We start from the raw sequence: 20,804 nt of genomic DNA on the forward strand, positions 1-20,804 counted from the left end.
ATCCCTCTTCCCCAAAGCAGGTCATAGAAACAAGAACTCCTTTTCCCAGAAGCCAGCCTTATATAAAATCTGAGAATATTACTCCAGCTTGCCCGTCACCTTTGTGTGTAAAAATTGGTCATAAAGAAATTATTTGATCTACTTTGACTATAGGTCATAAGACCCCCATTCCAGACAGGATTCTGCCTCATACCCATAGGAAGGATTGCTGCAGAGAGAGGCCAAGAGAAATCTAGACAGGCCTTACTTGGATTTCCCTACTTTGTTAGCATTAGATCATACCCTGTTTGTCCAATCATATTTCTTTTTTTGTTCTTTTCTTTTCTTTTTTTGGAGACAGAGTCTTGCTCTGTTGCCTAGGCTGGAGTGCAGTGGTGCAACCTCAGCTCACTGCAGCCTCCAACTCCTGGGCTCAAGCAATTCTTGTGCCTTAGCCTCCTGTGTCCAATCATATTTCCATACCACTGTCCATATGCTTTGTGAACCTAAGCACAAAAATTGACAGTGTATTTTGTATTTTTCATTCTGAAGACTCTGGCGTCACATAAAGTTATAACCAAATAAATGTGTATGCCTTTTTTCCTATTAGTCTCTCTTTTGTCAGTGATTTTCAGTGAGCCTTCAGAAGGTGAAGGGGAAGTCCCTCTGGCCCCTACAGGTGCTTCGGCAATATCTGTCAAGATTTAAAATGCTCAAGTCTTTTGATTTAGCAGTAGCACTCCTGGAAACTTCCACACATATGTTTGCCTTTGTCCAAAATGACTACACGTTCATTGCAGCATGTTTGCAAGATCTGAAGGTTAAAAACAATCTGAATGTTCATCGAGAAGGAGCTAATTTGGGAGATTAAGGTAGGAAGATTGCCTGAGGCCAGGAGTTCAAGACCAGCCTGGGCAACATAGTGAGACCCTGTCTCTACAAAAATGTTTAGGAAATTAGCCAAGCACGGTTGCGGATGCTTGTAGTCTCAGCTACTCAGGAGACCGAAGCAGGAGGATTGCTTGAGCCCAGGAGTTTGAGGTTGCAGTGAGCTGTGATCGTACCACCGTACTCTAGCTTGGGCAATAGAGCAATATCCTATCTCTAAAAATAATAATAATAATAGTTTTTTGGCTTGGCACGGTGGCTTATGCGTGTAATCCTGGCACTTTGGGAGGCTGAGGTGGGTGGATCACGAGGTCAGGCCAACATGGTGAAACCCCATCTCTACTAAAAATACAAAAATTAGCCAGGCGTGGTGGCGTGCACCTGTAATCCCAGCTACCCAGAAGGCTGAGGCAGGAGAATTGCTTGAATCCGGGAGGCAGAGGTTGCAGTAAGCTGTGATCATGCCACTGCACTTCAGCTTGGGTGACAGAGCAAGACTCCATCTCAAAAAAAAAAAAAAGGTTTTAAAATAAATTTTAAAAATAAAACATAATAAGGAACTGGTTACATGTGTAATATATTTATATAGTGTAACACCCTGTAACAGGGAAGCTCACTTGAACAAACCTGAAGATTTCAAGTGAGAAGATGAAAGTGCTGAGCATGTTTATGATACATTCCCATTCATTTGGAAAAGGAAGGGTGGATTCAGGAGGAAATATGTGCCTTTTTTGTTGTGTGTAAATAGACTATCTCTGGAAAGATGCTTAAGAAACTGGTAACACTGATTACTTCTTTTTTTTTTTTTTTTTTTTTTTAATACTGATTACTTCTAAAGAGAAGAGAATAAGTAAGTGGCATTAGGGGGAGACCTAATTTTTGAATTTTAAACCATGCAAATGTATTTTCTGTTCCAAAAAAAATTAAAATTATCTTCAAGAGAAGATTAAGAAGAAAAGGTTGAGCTCTCTCAGAACATACTATTGAAAGCCAGAGATGGAAAATCTGAGAGAAAAATTAAGAAACAGAGAGTACCAATTCCATTGTCCAACATTCAGCCAATAGGGTACCCACAAATGGAGCAGAGAAAATAGAGGGGAGGGGAGTTATCAAAACAACGATAGAAGAAAATTTCCCAAAGCTAAAGAAGAAAGTGACCTAACTCACTGTTTACTCTTAATGTTGACTCAGTAGCTTTCCTTCATTGATCCTAGTTTTACTTTCTGAAACAGTTTTAATAAGTCTGCTACATCTTCTATGTGGTAACTATTAAGATATTTGGAGAATATGATGGGAGGCTTCAAGATGACTGACTATAGGCATTTTTGTACTCAACTCCTCCACTAAGAAGCAAAATAGTAAGTAGATAATCACACTTCAAATAGATCATCCAAAAGAGAATACTGGAATTCAGCAGAAAAGTGACAGGAAATATTTAAAGCAAGGAAGAAGAAAGTGAGACAGCCTGCTAGGCTGGGATCAGATGAGAGCCAAGAGAGACTCCCCAATACAGGGAAAGTGTAAACAAGAGATCCTCAGAAGTCCTCATTCCCACTGTCAGCTCCTGCAATCCTAGCCACAGGAGAGCCCTTGACTCTCATGGGTCCTGAAACTAACACACAGAGCTTTCGGGATCTTGTGCAACAGCACTGCTCCAGAGAGGAAGCTTGCACTGCATCTCACATGCTCCCTAAGACCTAAGCAGCTACAACAAGGTGCCATTTTAGAGCCCAGCCCCAACAGACTGTGCACTATCCCAGAACCTAGTGGCACCACAGCTGAGATGCAAGAGAAGAATGGCTGCTACCCCTAGGGTTTACGTGCATTTGACCATGGGCTACTGCACCAGGGACTGAAGCACCAGGGACTGAAGCACCAGGGACTGGCTACGGCAGCAGGGGCTGAAGTACAAGCGGCATGCGTGTTCTGCACCCACTGGCCTAGGCTGCCCACCATTGAAGGCAATGCCTCCCTCCCCAGTGTGGCAGGGCAGCTCCCCACCCAAGCATTCCACTGGTGGCCTGGGGGATTGCCCCACCCCTGCCTGCCACTGGTTGCACCTGCCCTTACCATCAGGGAGCCTGAGAACAAGACTGCTCAGCCCAGCTTCGGTCCCCCTGCCCCTTGTGCCAGAGTACACAGTCCAACAGCCAGGCTGTTGCCCAGCCCAGTATACCACCACTTGTACCTGAACACTCCTCCCAGGGGCCTGAGTTTGGGCCTACCCCCCAGCCACTACCACCACAGCTGGCACCTACCTGCACATGCCACCTGCACACCTGGAGACTGGCCCACCCAGCCCATCACAGCCACTGCCAACACCAGTATTACTGGGTCCTTGGGGACCTAGAAGGTCATCTTGCCACTGTCATTGTCATTGTTCATGTGACACTGGCTGCCTCAGGGCCCAAAATTCTGCCCACCCACCCAGCCTACTGCTGCCACTACCCTACCAGCATCCAGTAAGCCACCTGGAACCACAAGAATTGGCGTGCCTGGACCTCTTAACATCAGTGCCAGCATACACCACCTTGGAATCCAAGGACAGGCATGCTTAGCCCACCACTGCCACCATTGGGGCCCAAAGACCGACCTACGTGGCATCCCAGTCCTCTGCAAAACTTCACCAGAGCATCCACAAATAACTCTACCCTGAACTACTGAGGAAGCCATAGATACCATTAATGCTGTTTACAGTCAAAGAAATAGACTACACTGCTGCATGCATCCAAAATCAAGCCAAAGTATCCCACCCAACCAATACCATAGATACATATTCAGGAAAAAGTCCTCCCCTACAAAAGCAATTTCAGCCAGGTGCAGTGACTCATGCCTGTAATCCCAACAGTTTGGGAGGCCAAGGCAGGAGGATTGCCTGAGACCAAGAGTTTAATAGCAGCCTAAGTAACACAGTGACACCCCATCTCTATAAAAATGATTTTTTTTTTCTTTTGAGCCAGAGTTTCACTCTTGTTGCCTAGGCTGGAGTGCAATGGTGCAATCTTGGCTCACTGCAATGTCCGCCTCCCGGGTTCAAGCGATTCTCCTGCCTCAGCCTCCCAAGTAGCTGGGGTTACAGGCATGCACCACCATGCCTGGCTAATTTTGTATTTTTTTAGTGGAGACAGGGTTTCTCCATGTTGGTGAGGCAGGTCCTAAACTCCCAACTTCAGGCAATTAGCCCACCTCAGCCTCCCAAAGTGCTGGGATTACAGTTGTAAGCCACCGCACCTGGCCCATAAAAATGATTTTTTAAAAAATTAGCTGGCGGGGCGCGGTGTCTCAAGCCTGTAATCCCAGCACTTTGGGAGGCCGAGATGGGCGGATCACGAGTCAGGAGATCAAGACCATCCTGGCTAACACGGTGAAACCCCGTCTCTACTAAAAAAAATTACAAAACATTAGCCGGGCATGGTGGTGGGTGCCTGTAGTCCCAGCTACTCTGGAGGCTGAGGCAGGAGAATGGCGTGAACCTGGGAGGCGGAGCTTGCAGTGAGCCGAGATCGCACCACTGCACTCCAGCCTGGGTGACAGAGCAAGACTCCTTCTCAAAAAAACCATTAGCCAAGCATGGTGGTTCATGCCTATAGTCCTAGCTACTTGGGAGGCTGAGGTGGGAGGATCACTCAAGCCCAAGAGTTTGGGCTGCAGTGAGCTGTAATTGTGCCCCTGCACTCCAGCCTGGGTGATAGAGGAAGATTTCAACTCTAAAAGAAGGAAAAAAAAGAAAACAAATTCAAAAAACTTGGAAGAAGCAACTGTTATACCCAGATGCACAGATATCAACTTAAGGACAAGAAATATTTAAAAACAAGGAAATATGACACCTCCAAAGGAACACAATAATTCTCCAGCAACAGATTCCAATCAAAAAGACATTCTTGAAATCCTGGAAAAAAATCAAATTACTGATTCTAAAGAAGCTCAGTGAGAGAGAAGAGAATTCTGAAAAACAATACAAAGGAACTAGAAAAGCAGTTCAGGATGTGAATGATAAATTCACCATAAAGATATACTTTTTAAGAACCAAACAAACAAATTCTGGAACTGAAGTATTCATTAAATGAAATACAAAATGTATTAGAAAGCTTCGCCGGGCGTGGTGGCTCACGCCTGTAATCCCAGCACTTTGGGAGGCCGAGGTGGGTAGATCATGAGGTCAAAAAATTGAGACCATCCTGGTCAATGTGGTGAAACCCCATCTCTACTTAGAAAATACAAAAATTAGCTGGGCATGGTGGCATGAGTCTGTAGTTCCAGCTGCTCAGGAGGCTGAGGCAGGAGAATCACTTGAACCCGGGAGGCAGAGGTTGCAGTGAGCAGAGATTGCACCACTGCACTTCAGCCTGGTGACAGAGCGAAACTCCATCTCAAAAAAAAAGAAGAAAGAACGCTTCAACAATAGACTAGATCCAGCAGAAGAAAGAATCTTGGAACTTGAAGACAAGTCTTTCGAAATAACCTATTCAGGCTAACGGAAAAAAAAACCAAAAAGGTGAACAAAACCTTCATGACATATGGGACACCATAACGTGACCAAATATTCAAATTATTAGGGTCCCAGAGGGTGAAGAGAGAACAAGAGGATTAGGAAACCTATTTAATGAAATAATAGAGGAAAACGTCCCAAGTCTAGCAATAGATTTACACATCCAGATACAGAAAGCTCTGAGATCCCCAAATAGATACAATCAAAAAGGACTTCTTCACATCACGTTATAGTCACACTGTCTAAAGTCAAAGACGAGGGAATTCCAAAAATAGCAAGATAAAAGCATCTAGTTACCTGTAAAGAATCCCCATCAGACTAAGAGTAGATCACTCAGCAGAAACCTTACAGGCCTGGAGAGAATGGGATAATATATCTAGAGTGCTGAAAGAAACTAATGCTTCTTAAATGAAGAAGTAAAGGCTTTCCCAAACAAGCAAAAGCTGAGGGAATTCATCTCCACTAGACTGACCATACAAGAAATGCTCAAGAGCATCCTAAACCTGAAAGTGTTTACCATCATGAAAACACATGGAAGTATAAAACACTGGTAAAGCAAGCACACAGGACTCAAATGGTACCACTACAGAAAACAACCAGACCAAAATGACAAACATTAAGAGAAGAAATAAAGAATATATAGAACAACCAGCAAATAACAATATGATAGGAACAAAAACACCCAAATCAATAACCTGAAATGTAAATGGATTAAATTCTCTCCTTGTATAGACTGGCTGAATGTATTCAAAACAAATATGACCCAAGTATATGCTGCTTATAAGAAATGCACTTTGTGGTGGCTCACGCCTGTAATCCCAGCACTTTGGGAGACCGAGGCGGGTGGATCACGAGGTCAGGAGATCAAGACCATCCTGGCTAACACAGTGAAATCCCGTCTCTACTAAAAATACAAAAAATTAGCTGAGTGTGGCAGTGTGCGCCTGTAGTCCCAGCTACTGGGGAGGCTGAGGCAGGAGAATAGCATGAATCCGGGAGGCAGAGCTTGCAGTGAGCCGAGATCACACCACTGCACTCCAGCCTGGGCGACAGAGCGAGATTCCATCTCAAAAAAAAAAAAAGAAATGCACTTTATCTGTATAGACACATATAGATTGAAAGTAAAGGAATGAAAAAAGATATTCCATGTAAATGGAAATCAGAAGTGGCTACACTTTATACCAGATAAAACAAACTTTAAGTCAGTAAGTTTTTTTTAAATACAAGGTCATTATATAATGTAGTGATAAAGGAATCAATCCAGCCAGAGTATATAGCAATTCTAAATATATGTGCACCCAACATTGTAGCACCCAGATTCATGGAGCACATATTACTAGATCTAAAGAGAGAGCTATTTCATGATGGGGAAAGAGAAAATAATAATAATAATAATAATAATAATAATAATAATAATAATAAACTCCAATGCAATAATAGTGAGAAACTTCAACACCCCACTCAGCATTAAACAGATCATCTAGACAGAAAATTAATGAGAAATACTGGATTTTGGCCAGGCGCAGTGGCTCACGCCTGTAATCCCAGCACTTTGGGAGGCCAAGGCGGGTGGATCACGAGGTCAGGAGTTCAAGACCAGGCTGGCCAATATGGTGAAACCCCGTCTCTACTAAAAATACCAAAAAAAAAAAAATTAGCTGGGCGTGGTGACGCATGCCTGTAGTCCCACCTGCTCGGAAGGCTGAGGCAGAAGAATCACTTGAATCCAGGAGACAGAGATTGCAGGGAGCCGAGATTGCACCACTGCACTCCAGCCTGGGTGACAGAGCAAGACTCTTGTCTCAGAAATATATATATGTATATATTGAATTTAAACAACTTTAGACCATATGGATCTAACAGTCATTTACAGAACATTTTATCCAACAACTACAGAATGTACATTCTTATCAGCACATGGAATATTCTCCAGGATAGACCCTATGTTAAGGCACAAAACAAGTCTCAACAAATTTTTTAAAAATCAAAATCATATCCAGTATCTTCTGAGACCACAATAGAATAAAACTAGAAAACAATACTGAGAGGAACTTTGGAAACTATACAAATACATGGAAGTTAAGCAACATGCTCCTGGACAACCATTAAGTCATGAAGAAATTATGATGGAAAATTTTTTAAAAATCTTAAAATGGTAATACAACATACCAATACCTGTGGAATAAAACAAAATCAATACTCAGAGGGAAGTTTATAGCAATAAATGCCTATATCCAAAAAGTCAAAATTTCCAGTAGACAATCCAATAATGCACCTCAGGGAACCAGAAAAGCAAGAACAAGCCAAACCCAGAATTACCAGAGGGAAAAACATAACAAAGATCAGAGCAGAACTAAACAAAATAGAGACTAAACAAAATAAAACAGAGGATCAATGAAAAGTTGGTTCTTTGAAAAAATAAACAAAATGTATAAACTGCTAGCTATACTAGCCAAGAAAAGAACTAAAATCAGAAATGAAAAAAAGACATTACAACCGGTACCACTGAAAGACCGAATATCATCAGAGACTGTTATGAATAACTATATGCTAACAAACTGGAAAACCTAGAGAGAGTGGATGAAGTCCTGGACACAAACAGCCTATCAAGATTAAATCAGAAGGAAACAGAAAACCTGAACAGACCATTAACAATTTGTGAGATTGAGGCAGTAATAAAAATAGCCCCCCAACAAAGAAAAGCCCAGGACCACATGAATACAGGCCAAATTCTACCAGATATGTAAAAAACTAATACCAGTCATCCTTAAGCTATTCCAAAATATTGAAGAGGAGAGAATTCTCCCCAACTCATTCTGCAAGGCCAGCATTACCCTGATACCAATCCAGATACGGACACAACTAAAAAAACTAGTCCAATGTCACTCATGAACATAGACACAAAAATCCTTAATAAAACACTAGCAAACTGAATTCAACATATCATAACAAAGATAGTACACCATTATCAAGAGGGATCTATACTAGGGATCCAAGGATGATTTAACATAAGTAAATCAATAAACATGTACATCACATCAACAGAATGAAGGACAACAACCACATGATTATCCCAATAGATGCAGAAAAAGCATTTGATAAAATCCAACATTCCTTTGTGATTAAAAAAAAAAAAAAAGCAACTGTCAGCAAACTAGGCATAGAAGGAACACACCCCAAAATAATAAAAGCCATAGATAACAAACCCACAGCTAACATACCGAATGGGGAAAAGTTGAAAGCCTTTCCTCTAAGAACTGGAACCTGCTTTGACCACTCTTATTCAACAAAGTAATGGAAGTCATAGCCAGAGCAATCAGGCAAGGGAAAGAAAGAAAAGCCATCGAAATTGGAAAAGAGGAAGTCAAATTGTCCCTCTTTGCAGATGACGTGATCTTACATTTAGTAAAACCATAAGACTGCACCAAAAAACTCTTAGAGCTGATAAGCAAATTCAGTAAAGTTGCTGGATACAAAAATCAACATACAAAAATCAGTAGCATTTCTACACACCAGTAATGAAGTAGCCAAAAAATCAAGAAGGCAATTTCATTTACAGTAGCTACAAAGAAATTTTTTTTTTTTTTTTTTGAGACGGAGTTTCGCTTTTGTTGCCCAGGCTGCTGGAGTGCAGTGGCGTGATCTCGGCTCACTGCAACCTCCGTCTCCTGGGTTCAAGCGATTCTCCTGCCTCAGCCTCCCGAGTAGCTGGGATTACAGGTATGCGCCACCATGCCTGGCTAATTTTTGTATTTTTAGTAGAGATGGGGTTTCTCCATGTTGGTCAGGCAGGTCTCAAACTCCTGACCTCAGGTGATCCACCCACCTCAGCCTCCCAAAGTGCTAGGATTACAGGTGTGAGGCACCACCCCTGGCCAGAAAATTAAATACCTGGGAATCAATTTAACCAAGGAGGTGAAAGATCTCTACAAGGAAACGCACTGATGAAATAAATTGAAGAGGACACAAACAAATGGAAAGACATCTCATGGTCACGGATTAGAAGAATTAATATCATTAAAATGACCATAACACAAATAAATGGAAAGACATCTCATGCTCATGGATTGGAAGACTATCGTTAAAATGACCATAGTGCCCAAAGCAATATACAGATTCCATTAAATCCCTATCAAAATACCAATGTTATTTTTACAGAAATAGAAAAAACAATCCTAAAATTCATTTTGAAACAAAAAAGAGCCAGAATAGCCAAATCAATTCTGAGCAAAAAGAACAAATCTGGAAACATCACACTATCTGACTTCAAATTATATTACAAAGTTATAGTAACCAAAACAGCATGATACTGGTATGAAAATAGACACATAGACCAACAGAAGAGAGTAGAGAACATAGAAATACATCTACTTATGTTTAGCCAACTGATTTTTGACAGAGGTGCCAAGAACATACATGTGCTGAGGAAGATACCCTCTTCAATAAATGGTGCTGGGAAAATCAGAAATCCATATGAAGAAGAATGAAACTGGATCCCTATCTCATATGCAAAACTCAAGAGGGATTAAAGGCTTAAACAAAAAATCTGAAGCTACAACCATAATAGAATAGAACATAAGGAAAACCCTTCAGGACATTGGTTCAGGCAAAGATTTTAAGACTAAGACCTCAAAAGCACTGTCAACTAAAACAAAAATAGACAAATGGTCCTATTTTAAACTTAAAAATCTGCACATTAAAGAAAACAACAGAGTGAAGAGACAGCCAGTTGAATGGGAGAAAGTATAAACTATTCATGCAACAAGGGACTGATATCCAGAATATACAAGTAAAATAACAATAAAAGTAATAGTAAATCCATTAAAAAGTGAGCAAGGACACGAATAGACAGTTCTCAAAAGAAGACATACAGATGGCCAACAAGTGTGTGAAAAAATGCTCAACATCACTCATCATCAGGAAAATGCAAATCAAAGCCACAATGAGATATCATCTTACCCCAGTTAGGATGGCTGTTATTAAAAAGGCAAAAAATAACTGATGCTGGCAAGGATGTGGAGAAAAGGGACCTCTTACATACTGTTGGTGGGAATACAAATTAGTACAATCACTATGTACAACATATGGAGATTTCTCAACTAAGAACCACCATACGATCCAGCAGTCCCAGTACTGGGTGTCTATCCAAAGGAAAAGAAAATCAGTATATCAAAGGGATGCCTGTATTCACATGTTTATAATAGCACTATTTACAATAGCAAAGAAGTGCAGTCAGCCTAAGTGTCCATCAATGGATAAATGGATCAAGAAATAGAATACTATTCCGCCATAAGAAATAATGAAATCCTGTCATTTGCAGCAACCTGGATGAAACTGGAGATCGTTATTTTAAGTGCAATAACCCAGGCAAAGAAAAACAAATACCTCATATTCTTACTCATGTGAGAACTAAAAAAAAACTTGAAGTCATGGAGATGGAGAGTAGAGTGATAGAAACCAGAAGGTATGAGGAGGAAATGAAGAGAGGTTGTTGAATAGTTTCAAACAGAATAAGTAAGTTCTAATGTTTGATAGCAGACTAGAGTGACTATAGTTAGCAAAAATGTATATTTCAAAATAGGATTTTAAATATTTTAGTCACATAGAGATAATGGTATTACCTTGAGTATTTACATACATAGATTGTGTAATGATCAAGTCAGAGTATTTTGGGTAATACTCTCCCTCCCACCCTCTGTTATCTATCATTCTACTCTCTATCTCCATGAATTCATGTTTTTTTAGCTCCCACATGAGTAAGAATATGAGGTATTTGTCTTTCAGATTGGGATTATCTTTTCAAATGGGAATTGGGGGTTACCGACGACATAGGGTAACATAAATCATAACTAAGCATTTGATCAAGCCTCTTCTTGGGGATACATGTATACTTTTGCAGACTCAACTAGTTAATCAAAATTATTAAATACTCAGTATCTCCTACAGAGAATTTTTTTTGAGAGTATTAGAGTCTCTACATCTTTTGTGTTCAATATTGTAATGAATCACTTAAAAATGTACAAAGGGTTTTCATATACAGTATACATAAAAATGTACAAAATAGCTGGGCATGGTGGCTCATGCCTGTAATCCCAGCACTTTGGGAGGCTGAAGTGGGCAGATCACTTGAGGTTAGGAGTTGGAGACCAGCCTGGCCAACATGGTGAAACCCTGTCTCTACTAAAAATACAAAAAGTAACCAGGCGTGTTGGCACACGCCTATAATCCTAGCTACTCGGGAGACTGAAGCAGAAGAATCACTTGAACCCAGGAGGTGGAGGTTACAGTGAGCTGAGATCACGCCACTGCACTCCAACCTGAGTGACAGAGTGAGATTCCATCTCAAAAAAAAAAAAGGTAGAGTTGAGAGATAGCTAACATGTTACAAAATAGAGTGATGTGACTAATGGACCATGAAGAAACTCTAAAACAAAACGGATATATGGATATATAATCCCCTTCAAAATTATCATCTGGTTATATCTCCAACTTTATTGTTAGTAGTATTAAGGTACATTGCAAGCTCCCTTGTTTCTCAAGGTAATACCCAAATACTCTTGACTTGATCATTACACAATCTGTGCATGTAAAACAAAAGAAAAAAGTAAATTATTTGAAGACAACCTACATTTCTACCATCTTCTATTCTTATTCAGACTAAATATTACTAGTCTTCCCATCAGATTTGTAAATATTCCAAATAAAGCATTAGCGAATGGGTGAAGAAGTGAGCACATTTATACACTCTAGGTGGGAATATAAGTTAATTGAAGTCTTTTTGGAAGGCAGCTTGGCCATAATGATGGGCCAGAAATTTTACTTTTAGAGTACCATTCTGAAGATGTGCATACAAGGATGTTCATCACAGCATTGTTTGTAATAGCAAAAAAATTGTAAATGCTTAAACGAACATCTGTAGAGGACTAGTCAAATAAATCCATACCCTTGATCTTGAACTGCTAAATCTAGTATTTTCCATCTTGTCCCCTATAAGCTTATATGTTTACAGACTGCCTTCAACATGAACCTGTAAGCCACACAAGAAAATCTTTCATTACTTTGTGATCATACCTGGTTTTTTTATCAGAATGTATTAGTTATTTCTAATGGTTCAAATGCCTCACCTTATTCATGCAGGCCTAATTGAATGTCATATTTTTGACTTGTTTTTATTTTATTTATGTATTTACTTTTTGAGACGGAGTCTCACTTTGTCACCCAGGCTGGAGTGGAGAGGCACGATCTCGGCTCACTGCAACCTCTGCCTCCCAGGTTCAAGCGATTCTCCTGCCTCAGTCTCCCGAGTAGCTGGGATTACAGGCATGCGCCACTATGCCCGGCTAGTTTTTTGTATTTTTGGTAGAGACGGGGTTTCACCATGTTGGCCAGGCTGTTACTTTAACTCCTGGCCTCAAGTGATCCACCTGCCTCGGCCTCCAAAAGTTATTTTTAGGCCAGGCACGGTGGCTTATGCTTGTAATCCCAGCACTTTGGGAGGCTGAGGTGGGTGGATCACTTGAGGCCAGGAGTTCGAGATCAGCCTGGCCAACATGGTAAAACTCCGCCTCTAGTAAAAATACAAAAATTATTCTGGCGCAGTAGCCCGCACCTGTAACCCCAGCTACTCAGGAGGCTGAGGCAGGAGAATCACTTGAACCTTGGAGGTGGAGGTTGCAGTAAGCCAAAATTGTGCCATTGCACCCCAGCCTGGGCGACACAGCAAGACTCCATCTCAAAAAATAATAATAATAATTTTAATTGTGTGTGTGTATGTATAAAATGAATGTACTTTTCTTAAAAATTTTCCATTCTTATTGAGTTTGATGTATGTTTTTCTTTCTTTGTATTTATTTTCTATGTATAAATACCTAAACAATATATACTTTTGGGTTTTTTTGAGGAGGGGACCTTTTTTTTTTTGAGATGGAGTCTCGCTCTGTTGCTTAGGCTGGAGAGCAGTCGTGTAATCTTGGCTTACTGCAACCTCCATCTTCTGGGTTCAAGCGATTCTCCTGCCTCAGCCTCCCAAGTAGCTGGGATTACAGGCACGCACCACCACGCCCAGCTAATTTTGTGTATTTTTAGTAGAGATAGGGTTTCACCATGTTGGCCAGGCTGGTCTCAAACTCCTGACCTCAAGTGATCTGCCCGCCTTGGCCTCCCAAAGTGCAGGGATTACAGGCCTGAGCCACCACGCCTGGCCAAGGGCAGACATTTTTAAATAAATTTTATACTATGTAACATTCTGCTTTTCACTCTATAGTATCAGTAAATATAGATCACTCTCTTCAATCCTAGTGTTAGAAGATCTTTAAATTGTTAGCAGTCTGATAGGTGAAATATAAATGTCATTGTTTTATTTTGTATTTCTAAGGCTACTAGTGGAATTAAGCATCTTTTTGTGTGTTAATTGGCTATTAATGTTAACAAAATTATTTGTTTCTCATGTTACTATAGTACAGAAAATTTAAATTTTGATGTAGCCAAATACAGTTGACCTTCAAACAACGTGGAGGTTAGGGATGCAACCCCCGCCAGCAGTCAAAAATCCACATACAGCTTTTGACTCCCCCAAAACTTAACTACTAATAGCCTACTGTTGACCAGGAACTTTACTGATAACCTAAATAGTAGATGAGCACCTATCTTATATATGCATTATATACTGTATCCTTACATGAAGTAAGCTAGAGAAAAGGAAATGTTATTGAGAAAATCATAAGGTAAAGACAACATATTCACTATTCATTAAGTGGGAATAGATCATAAAGGTTTTCATCCTTGTCATCTTCACGTTGAGTAGGCTGAAGAGGAGGAGGAAGTGGAGGGGTTGGTTTTGCTGTCTCAGGGGTGGCAGAGGCAGAAGAGGTAGAGGAGATGGAAGGGAAGGCAGGAGAAGTAGGCACACCAGTGTAACTTTTGAAAAAGTGCATGTATACGATCTGGTGGGCCGTTACAAAAATTAATTTTTAAAAAATCTGCATGTAAGTAATGTAAGTGGACCTGCACCATTCAAACCTGTGTTATCTGAGGGTCAGCTGTATATCAGCCTGTTCCTTTTCCTGGTTTTGGTTTTTGTAACTTGTTTAAAATAGCTTCTCTCCCTCTTATTCATAAACATATTCTCCTGTCTTCTCATGATACTTGTATAGTTTCTTTTAATATTTAGACCTTCAGTACATCCTAAAATTTTGTGAATGATTTGAGTGTAAAGACCTAACTTTTTTCCTCAAATATATAATTGTCCCAGTTTATTAATAGTTCCTTTCCCACTGATTTGAAAGGCCAGCTTTATTATATATGAAATTTCCAAACATTAATATACATATATTCATACACAAGCATGTGTGCCAGGCGTACATATACATATATGTTGGAATTTAGTATAAAGACTGGCCACCATTCTCTCCCATTGGTGTATTTGTCTCCCATGTCAATACCACACTGTTTGATAACTACCAGTACAAGTACCTCCATTTGTCTTTCTCTTTCAAAATTGGTTTGGTCATTCTTGTACATTTATTCTTCTATATTAACCCTTCATTATTTAGATGTTTAAGAAGATAAGGGAAATTGTTTCCATCATTGGGGGATATTCAAAAAGATAAAGACTTTGAGAACAGCTTCAAAAACAGGGGCTCAAAAATATTTTTAGAAGTTGGAGGTATAACCAGATGATAATTTTGACGGGAAGTATATATCTGTTTAGTTTTGGAGTTTTTTTTTTATGGTTCATCAGTTACATCACTCCATTTTGTAATGCATTAGCCATCTCCCAGTTTTGTACATTTTGATGTAATGCTGTATATGTAAACCCTTTGTACATCTTTTTTTTTTTTTTTTTTTTTTTTTTTTTTTGAGACGGAGTCTCGCTCTGTTGCCCGGGCTGGAGTGCAGTGGCCGGATCTCAGCTCACTGCAAGCTCCGCCTCCTGGGTTCACGCCATTCTCCTGCCTCAGCCTCCCGAGCAGCTGGGAATACAGGCGCCCGCCACCTTGCCCGGCTAGTTTTTTGTATTTTTTAGTGGAGACGGGGTTTCACCGTATTAGCCAGGATGGTCTCGATCTCCTGACCTTGTGATCCGCCTGTCTCGGCCTCCCAAAGTGCTGGGATTACAGGCTTGAGCCACCGCGCCCGGCCCCTTTGTACATCTTTAATTCATTAAAATGTTGAACACGAAAGATGAAGATAGAGACTTGACACCCTCAATTTCGCTCTAAGAGATACAGAGCTTTTAATGATTTTGATTTTGATTAACTAGTTCTGAGTCTGCAAAAGTATACACTTATCCCCGAGAAGAGGCTTGATCAAATACTTAGTTATAATTTACATTACACTATGTCCTCAGTAACCCCCAATTCCCAACAAGGAAATGAAATTAAATTCAGCATGTCCTGCATTATCCCTGCCTTCTTATAGAAAATCTTTCAGATGATCCAATGGTTTTAACTTCACAAAAACTGAGGTTTACGAAGAGGAAGCAATTCAGGAAGCACCAATGGTAAACTAAAAGTAGGATGTCCTGGATATGATTCCAGGCCTATGTGGAACTTATCCCTTCCCTACTCCCACTGTGGCATTCCCTCCCCTCTTTCTCTTTTACTGCTTCAGATCCATAGTAGCAGAGAAATTCTAACTGATGCAAACTGGCTTCAGATCCCACAAGGTTACCAATTACTGGCTGTGGTACATGGGCCTCATATGTAAAAGGGAGACAATAAGCAATAATATCTTTCTCATAGGGTTATTGTGAGGATTCAATGAAATCCTTTAAAAACACTTAGAACATTAGCCAGGCATAGTGGCACATGCGTGTAGTCCAAGCTACTTGGGAGGCTGAGACAGGAGGATCCCTTGAGTCCAGGAGTTTGAGGCTGCACTGCAGTCCTGCCTGGGCAACAGAGTGAGACCCTGTCTCTAAACAACAAAACAAGCCAGGCGCAGTGGCTCACGCCTGTAATCCCAGCACTTAGGGAGGCCAAGGCAGGTGGATCACTTGAGGTCAGAGTTTGAGACCAGCCTGGCCAACATGGTGAAACCCCATCTCCACTAAAAATACAAAAATTAGCCAGGTGTGGTGGCTGGTGCCTGTAGTCCCACCTACTCGAGAGGATGAGGCAGAAGGATTGCTTGAGCTCAGGAGGCAGAGGTTGTAGTGAGCAGAGATCACATCATTACACTCCAGCCTAGGTGATGGGAGTGAAACCCTGTCTCAGAAAAAAAAAAAAAAAAAAACTTAGAACAAGCTGGGTGTGGTGGCACATGCCTATAGTCGCAGCTACTTGGGAGGCTGAGGCAGGAGGATTGCTTCAGGCCAGGAGTTCGAGTCTAGCCTGGGCAACATAGCAAGACGCCATCCCCAAAACAACAACAAAACCACACTTAGTGCATGGCACATTAGTCAGCTCTATTTAGTATATCTGTTGTTGTCATCATTAAGTAATCAACACATCATTAATAGTGTGTGCTGTTAAGTCATTTAACTTTTCTAGTCCTCAGTTTTCTCCGCTGTAAAATGGTATGGCTTAACTAGATGATCTCTGAGGTTTCTGTTAGCTCAGTCTATAATTCTGTGATTTGGAATCTATGTAAAGTAGTTCCTCCCTAGGTCTAGGAAAGTTTTCTTTCCCTACCTATACTTATTAAAAGGAGCAATTTTGCTTCCTTAGTACATGACAATGTGCTTTTTCAGAAATCCTCTGAAAAAAGAAATGTGGTTAAATTTTCCTTGACTAGAGAGGTTTCATTGCCAGCATTTTTAGCAGGAATGAAATGGAGAGTATAATTTATTGGAAGTACTGTGAAGAGAGGGAAGGAAATGGCGTCGAAGTCCATTAACTTTGGTTAATGGATAATTTGATAATGCTCCTTGGTAAGGAGCATATATGGAATGATGACACAATAAAAAGTTAATATTCATTGAGCATTTTCTATGTGGGAGGCATTGTGCTAGCATGTATTACCTCATTTAATCTTTGCAACAACCTCACTAGATAGATATTCTTATAATCCCCATTTTGCAGTTGAGGAACATGAGGCACAGAGAGATTAAGGAAATTCCTTAACATCACACAGCTAGATGGTGATAGAGGTGGAATTTGAACATATATAATCTGATTCTAACACCCATGCTCTTAAACCATTATGCTATACTGAATTGATTCCAGGTACGGCATCAATTGGTTTAAATAACTAGAATGCTTCAAATGAGGACATACGATTTAACAACTAACGATCCTATGAAAAAGTTGAAAGATGAATATAACGAACATCGCATACATGTTTATCAATTAACATTTTGCTCCGTTTAATTTATCTCTATAGAAGATCTCCTTTTCAAAAAAGCAAATGGCAGACATCATGGTGCTCCAATGAACAAGGACAGTCTCCTAAATAACAATACCATTATCACAGACAAGAACTATAACAATTAGAACAAATTTAATAACCTTTAGTTTGCTTTTTAGATAAGTCAAATCTTTTAGATCATTGAAATTGCATTGCTAAAAAACAAACTCTTACCACGATCTGATTTTTCTCTCTTCTCAGAAATCATATTCCATGCCCATCAGCATTGAATTTCAGCGGAGATATGCAACAATTGTTCTAGAGCTTGAACAGCTGAACAAGGACCTAAACAAAGTTTTGCATAAAGTTCAACAGTATTGCTATGAGGTAAGTGATATGTATAGATTTCCCTCCATATTTTTATTTATTTATTTATTTATTTTATTTTATTTTATTTATTTATTTAATTTTTTTTTTTTTGAGACGGAGTCTGGCTCTGTCGCCCAGGCTGGAGTGCAGTGGCCGGATCTCAGCTTGCTCACTGCAAGCTCCGCCTCCCGGGTTCACGCCATTCTCCTGCCTCAGCCTCCTGAGTAGCTGGGACTACAGGCGCCCACCACCTCGCCCGGCTAGTTTTTTGTATTTTTTTAGTAGAGACGGGGTTTCACCGTGTTAGCTAGGATGGTCTCGATCTCCCGACCTCGTGATCCGCCCGTCTCGGCCTCCCAAAGTGCTGGGATTACAGGCTTGAGCCACCGCGCCCGGCCTCCATATTGTTATTTAAAGCTTAATCCTTTTACCTTCACACTTTAGAAAATCCATACCAAGCCAATATCTTCATAAAGTCCTTTAGCAAAACTGTATTATATGAAGTTTCTTACTCCTCCCAGCATCAGTGTTGAAGAGTGCTTTATACATAGAAAGCTGTCAATTTTGAGTTTTTTGGTTCAAGATACAAATAAGGCCCTCCAAAAAACTTTGGAAAAATCCAGAAAACTAATTATTCTTAATTCCACTACCCCAGAGACCAAATTTTGTTGTTGTTTCTTTTTCTTTCTTTCTTTTTTTTTTTTTTTTTTTTTTTTTTGAGACAGGGTCTTGCTCTGTTGACCAGGCTGGAGTACAGTGGTACAGTCTTGCAATCTTGGTGAACTACAGCCTCAACTTCCCCAGGCTCAAGCTATCCCCCAACCTCAGCCTCCTGAGTAGCTGGAACCACAGGTGCACAACATGCCCAGTTTATTTTTGTAGAGATGAAGTCTTGCTATGTTGCCCAGGCTGGTCTCAAACTCGTGGGCTCAAGCGATCCTCCTACCTTGGCCTTCCAAAGTACTGAGATATAGGCATGAGCCACTGTGCCCAGCCCCAAAGAGCAAATTTTGGTCTATTTCTCCTTAGTCTTTTTTGGTGTTTTGTTTTGTTTTGTTTTAAACAATACATGCTTTTTCTCATAAAGTTCTGATCATGCTGGCTATACAATTTTGTTGCCTTCTCTTTTAAACCTTAAATTAGCATTAGAACTATGAATTCTTGAATTTCAAATACATAGATAACAGGGTTATTTGTGAATTTTCATTCACATGTGATTATATGAGAGTGGTTCAACAATTGAGTTTCCTACTACAGAGTAAGAATTAAAATGATTCAGGTGAGTTTAAAATGCTCCTGCATTTGCATACTTTGAGGTTGTGTGTTTCCAGGAAAGCCATCTCTTTGTGATATCAGATTCTTTTTTCGTTTGTTTGTTTTGAGACGGAGTCTTACTCTCTTGCCCAGGCTGGAGTGCAATGGCACAATCTCAGCTCACTGGAACCTCTGCCTCCCAGGTTCAAGTGATTCTCCTGCCTCAGCCTCCTGAGTAGCTGGGACTACAGCTGTGCACCACCATGGCTAATTTGTTTGTATTTTTAGTGGAGATGGGGTTTTACCATATTATAGGCCAGGCTGGTCTCAAACTCCTGACCTTAAGTGATCCGCCCTCCTCGGCCTCCCAAAGTGCTGGGATTACAGACGTGAACCACCATGCCCAGCCGTGATATCAGATTTTTTTTTTTTTTTTTGAGACAGAGGTTCACCCTTGTTGCCCAGGCTGGAGTGCAGTGGCACAGTCTTGGCCCACTGCAACCTCCGCCTCCCGGGTTCAAATGATTCTCCTGCCTCAGCCTCCCAAGTAGCTGGGATTACAGGCATACGTTACCATACCCAGCTAATTGTATATTTTTAGTAGAGACGGGGTTTCTCCATGTTGGTGAGGCTGGTCTCAAACTCCCGACCTCAGGTGATCTGCCTGCTTCAGCCTCCCAAAGTGCTAGGATTATAAGCGTGAGCCACTGCGCCCAGCAGTATCAGATTTTTAAACAGTTGGCTTATTTTCCTAATAGTTGTCAGTCATCCACATAACAATATGCATTGTATTAGTAAATAGATTTTCTCCCCTAGACTAGCAGCTATTCACAAGACATGCAGACTATGCAGTCCAGGATGACACATAACAAAGCCGATGGTACATGCAGAAATGGGTTGCTCATCAATCTTTTTGTAGTACCCAAGGCCATTTGTGATAGGCTCCTTTCCTAATGAAGTAAAGTGATGTAATCCTCTCAAAACTCTTAAGGAACTACAATATAGAAGTTATAGTAATAAAGAACATATCAGAGAGTACACCATGACTAAGCAATTCTACTTCTCAATATATACCAAAAAGATACATCAACATGTATTTACCAAAATACATATACTAGAATATTCATAGCATCACTGTTCATTATAGCCAGAAATCACAAACTACCCAAATACCCATCAGTACTACAATTGAATGATAAACATGGTATAATTACACAATGGAAATGCTACCCAGCAGTGAGAATGAAAGAACTCAACTACAACTCAGCGCCATGGATGGATCTCACAAATACAATGTTGAACAAATAAAGTCAGACACAAGAGAATATATAATGTATGATTACATTTTTATAAAACTGAAAAGCTAACCTCTGATGCTAGAAGTCAAGATGGTGGTTCCTGAGGGAGGTGGTACTGGAAGATGGCATTATCAGGGGGTCTGGGGCATTGGTAGTATTCTGGTTCCTAATCTAGTTGCTGACTTCTCATTTTTGAGAATGTTTGATTTGTGAAAACTCATTAGCCTGTACACTTCATG

The 20,804-nt window shown here is 40.4% G+C and overlaps 1 protein-coding gene across 4 annotated transcripts in view; it reads left to right on the top strand.

The window, feature by feature from the left end:
• LIN9 (lin-9 DREAM MuvB core complex component) overlaps positions 1–20,804 on the top strand; it is an 87,039-nt gene that overhangs the window by 62,012 nt on the left and 4,223 nt on the right. For all 4 annotated transcript variants that reach the window (XM_009186317.4, XM_021926612.2, XM_021926616.2 and 1 more), the window contains one exon: positions 17,906–18,031. In XM_009186317.4, the coding sequence (XP_009184581.3) occupies positions 17,906–18,031 (126 nt within the window). The remainder of the gene's footprint in view (positions 1–17,905; positions 18,032–20,804) is intronic.

The sequence above is a fragment of the Papio anubis genome, chromosome 1 (genome assembly GCF_008728515.1).
Source record: "Papio anubis isolate 15944 chromosome 1, Panubis1.0, whole genome shotgun sequence".
Classification (NCBI taxonomy): domain Eukaryota; kingdom Metazoa; phylum Chordata; class Mammalia; order Primates; family Cercopithecidae; genus Papio; species Papio anubis.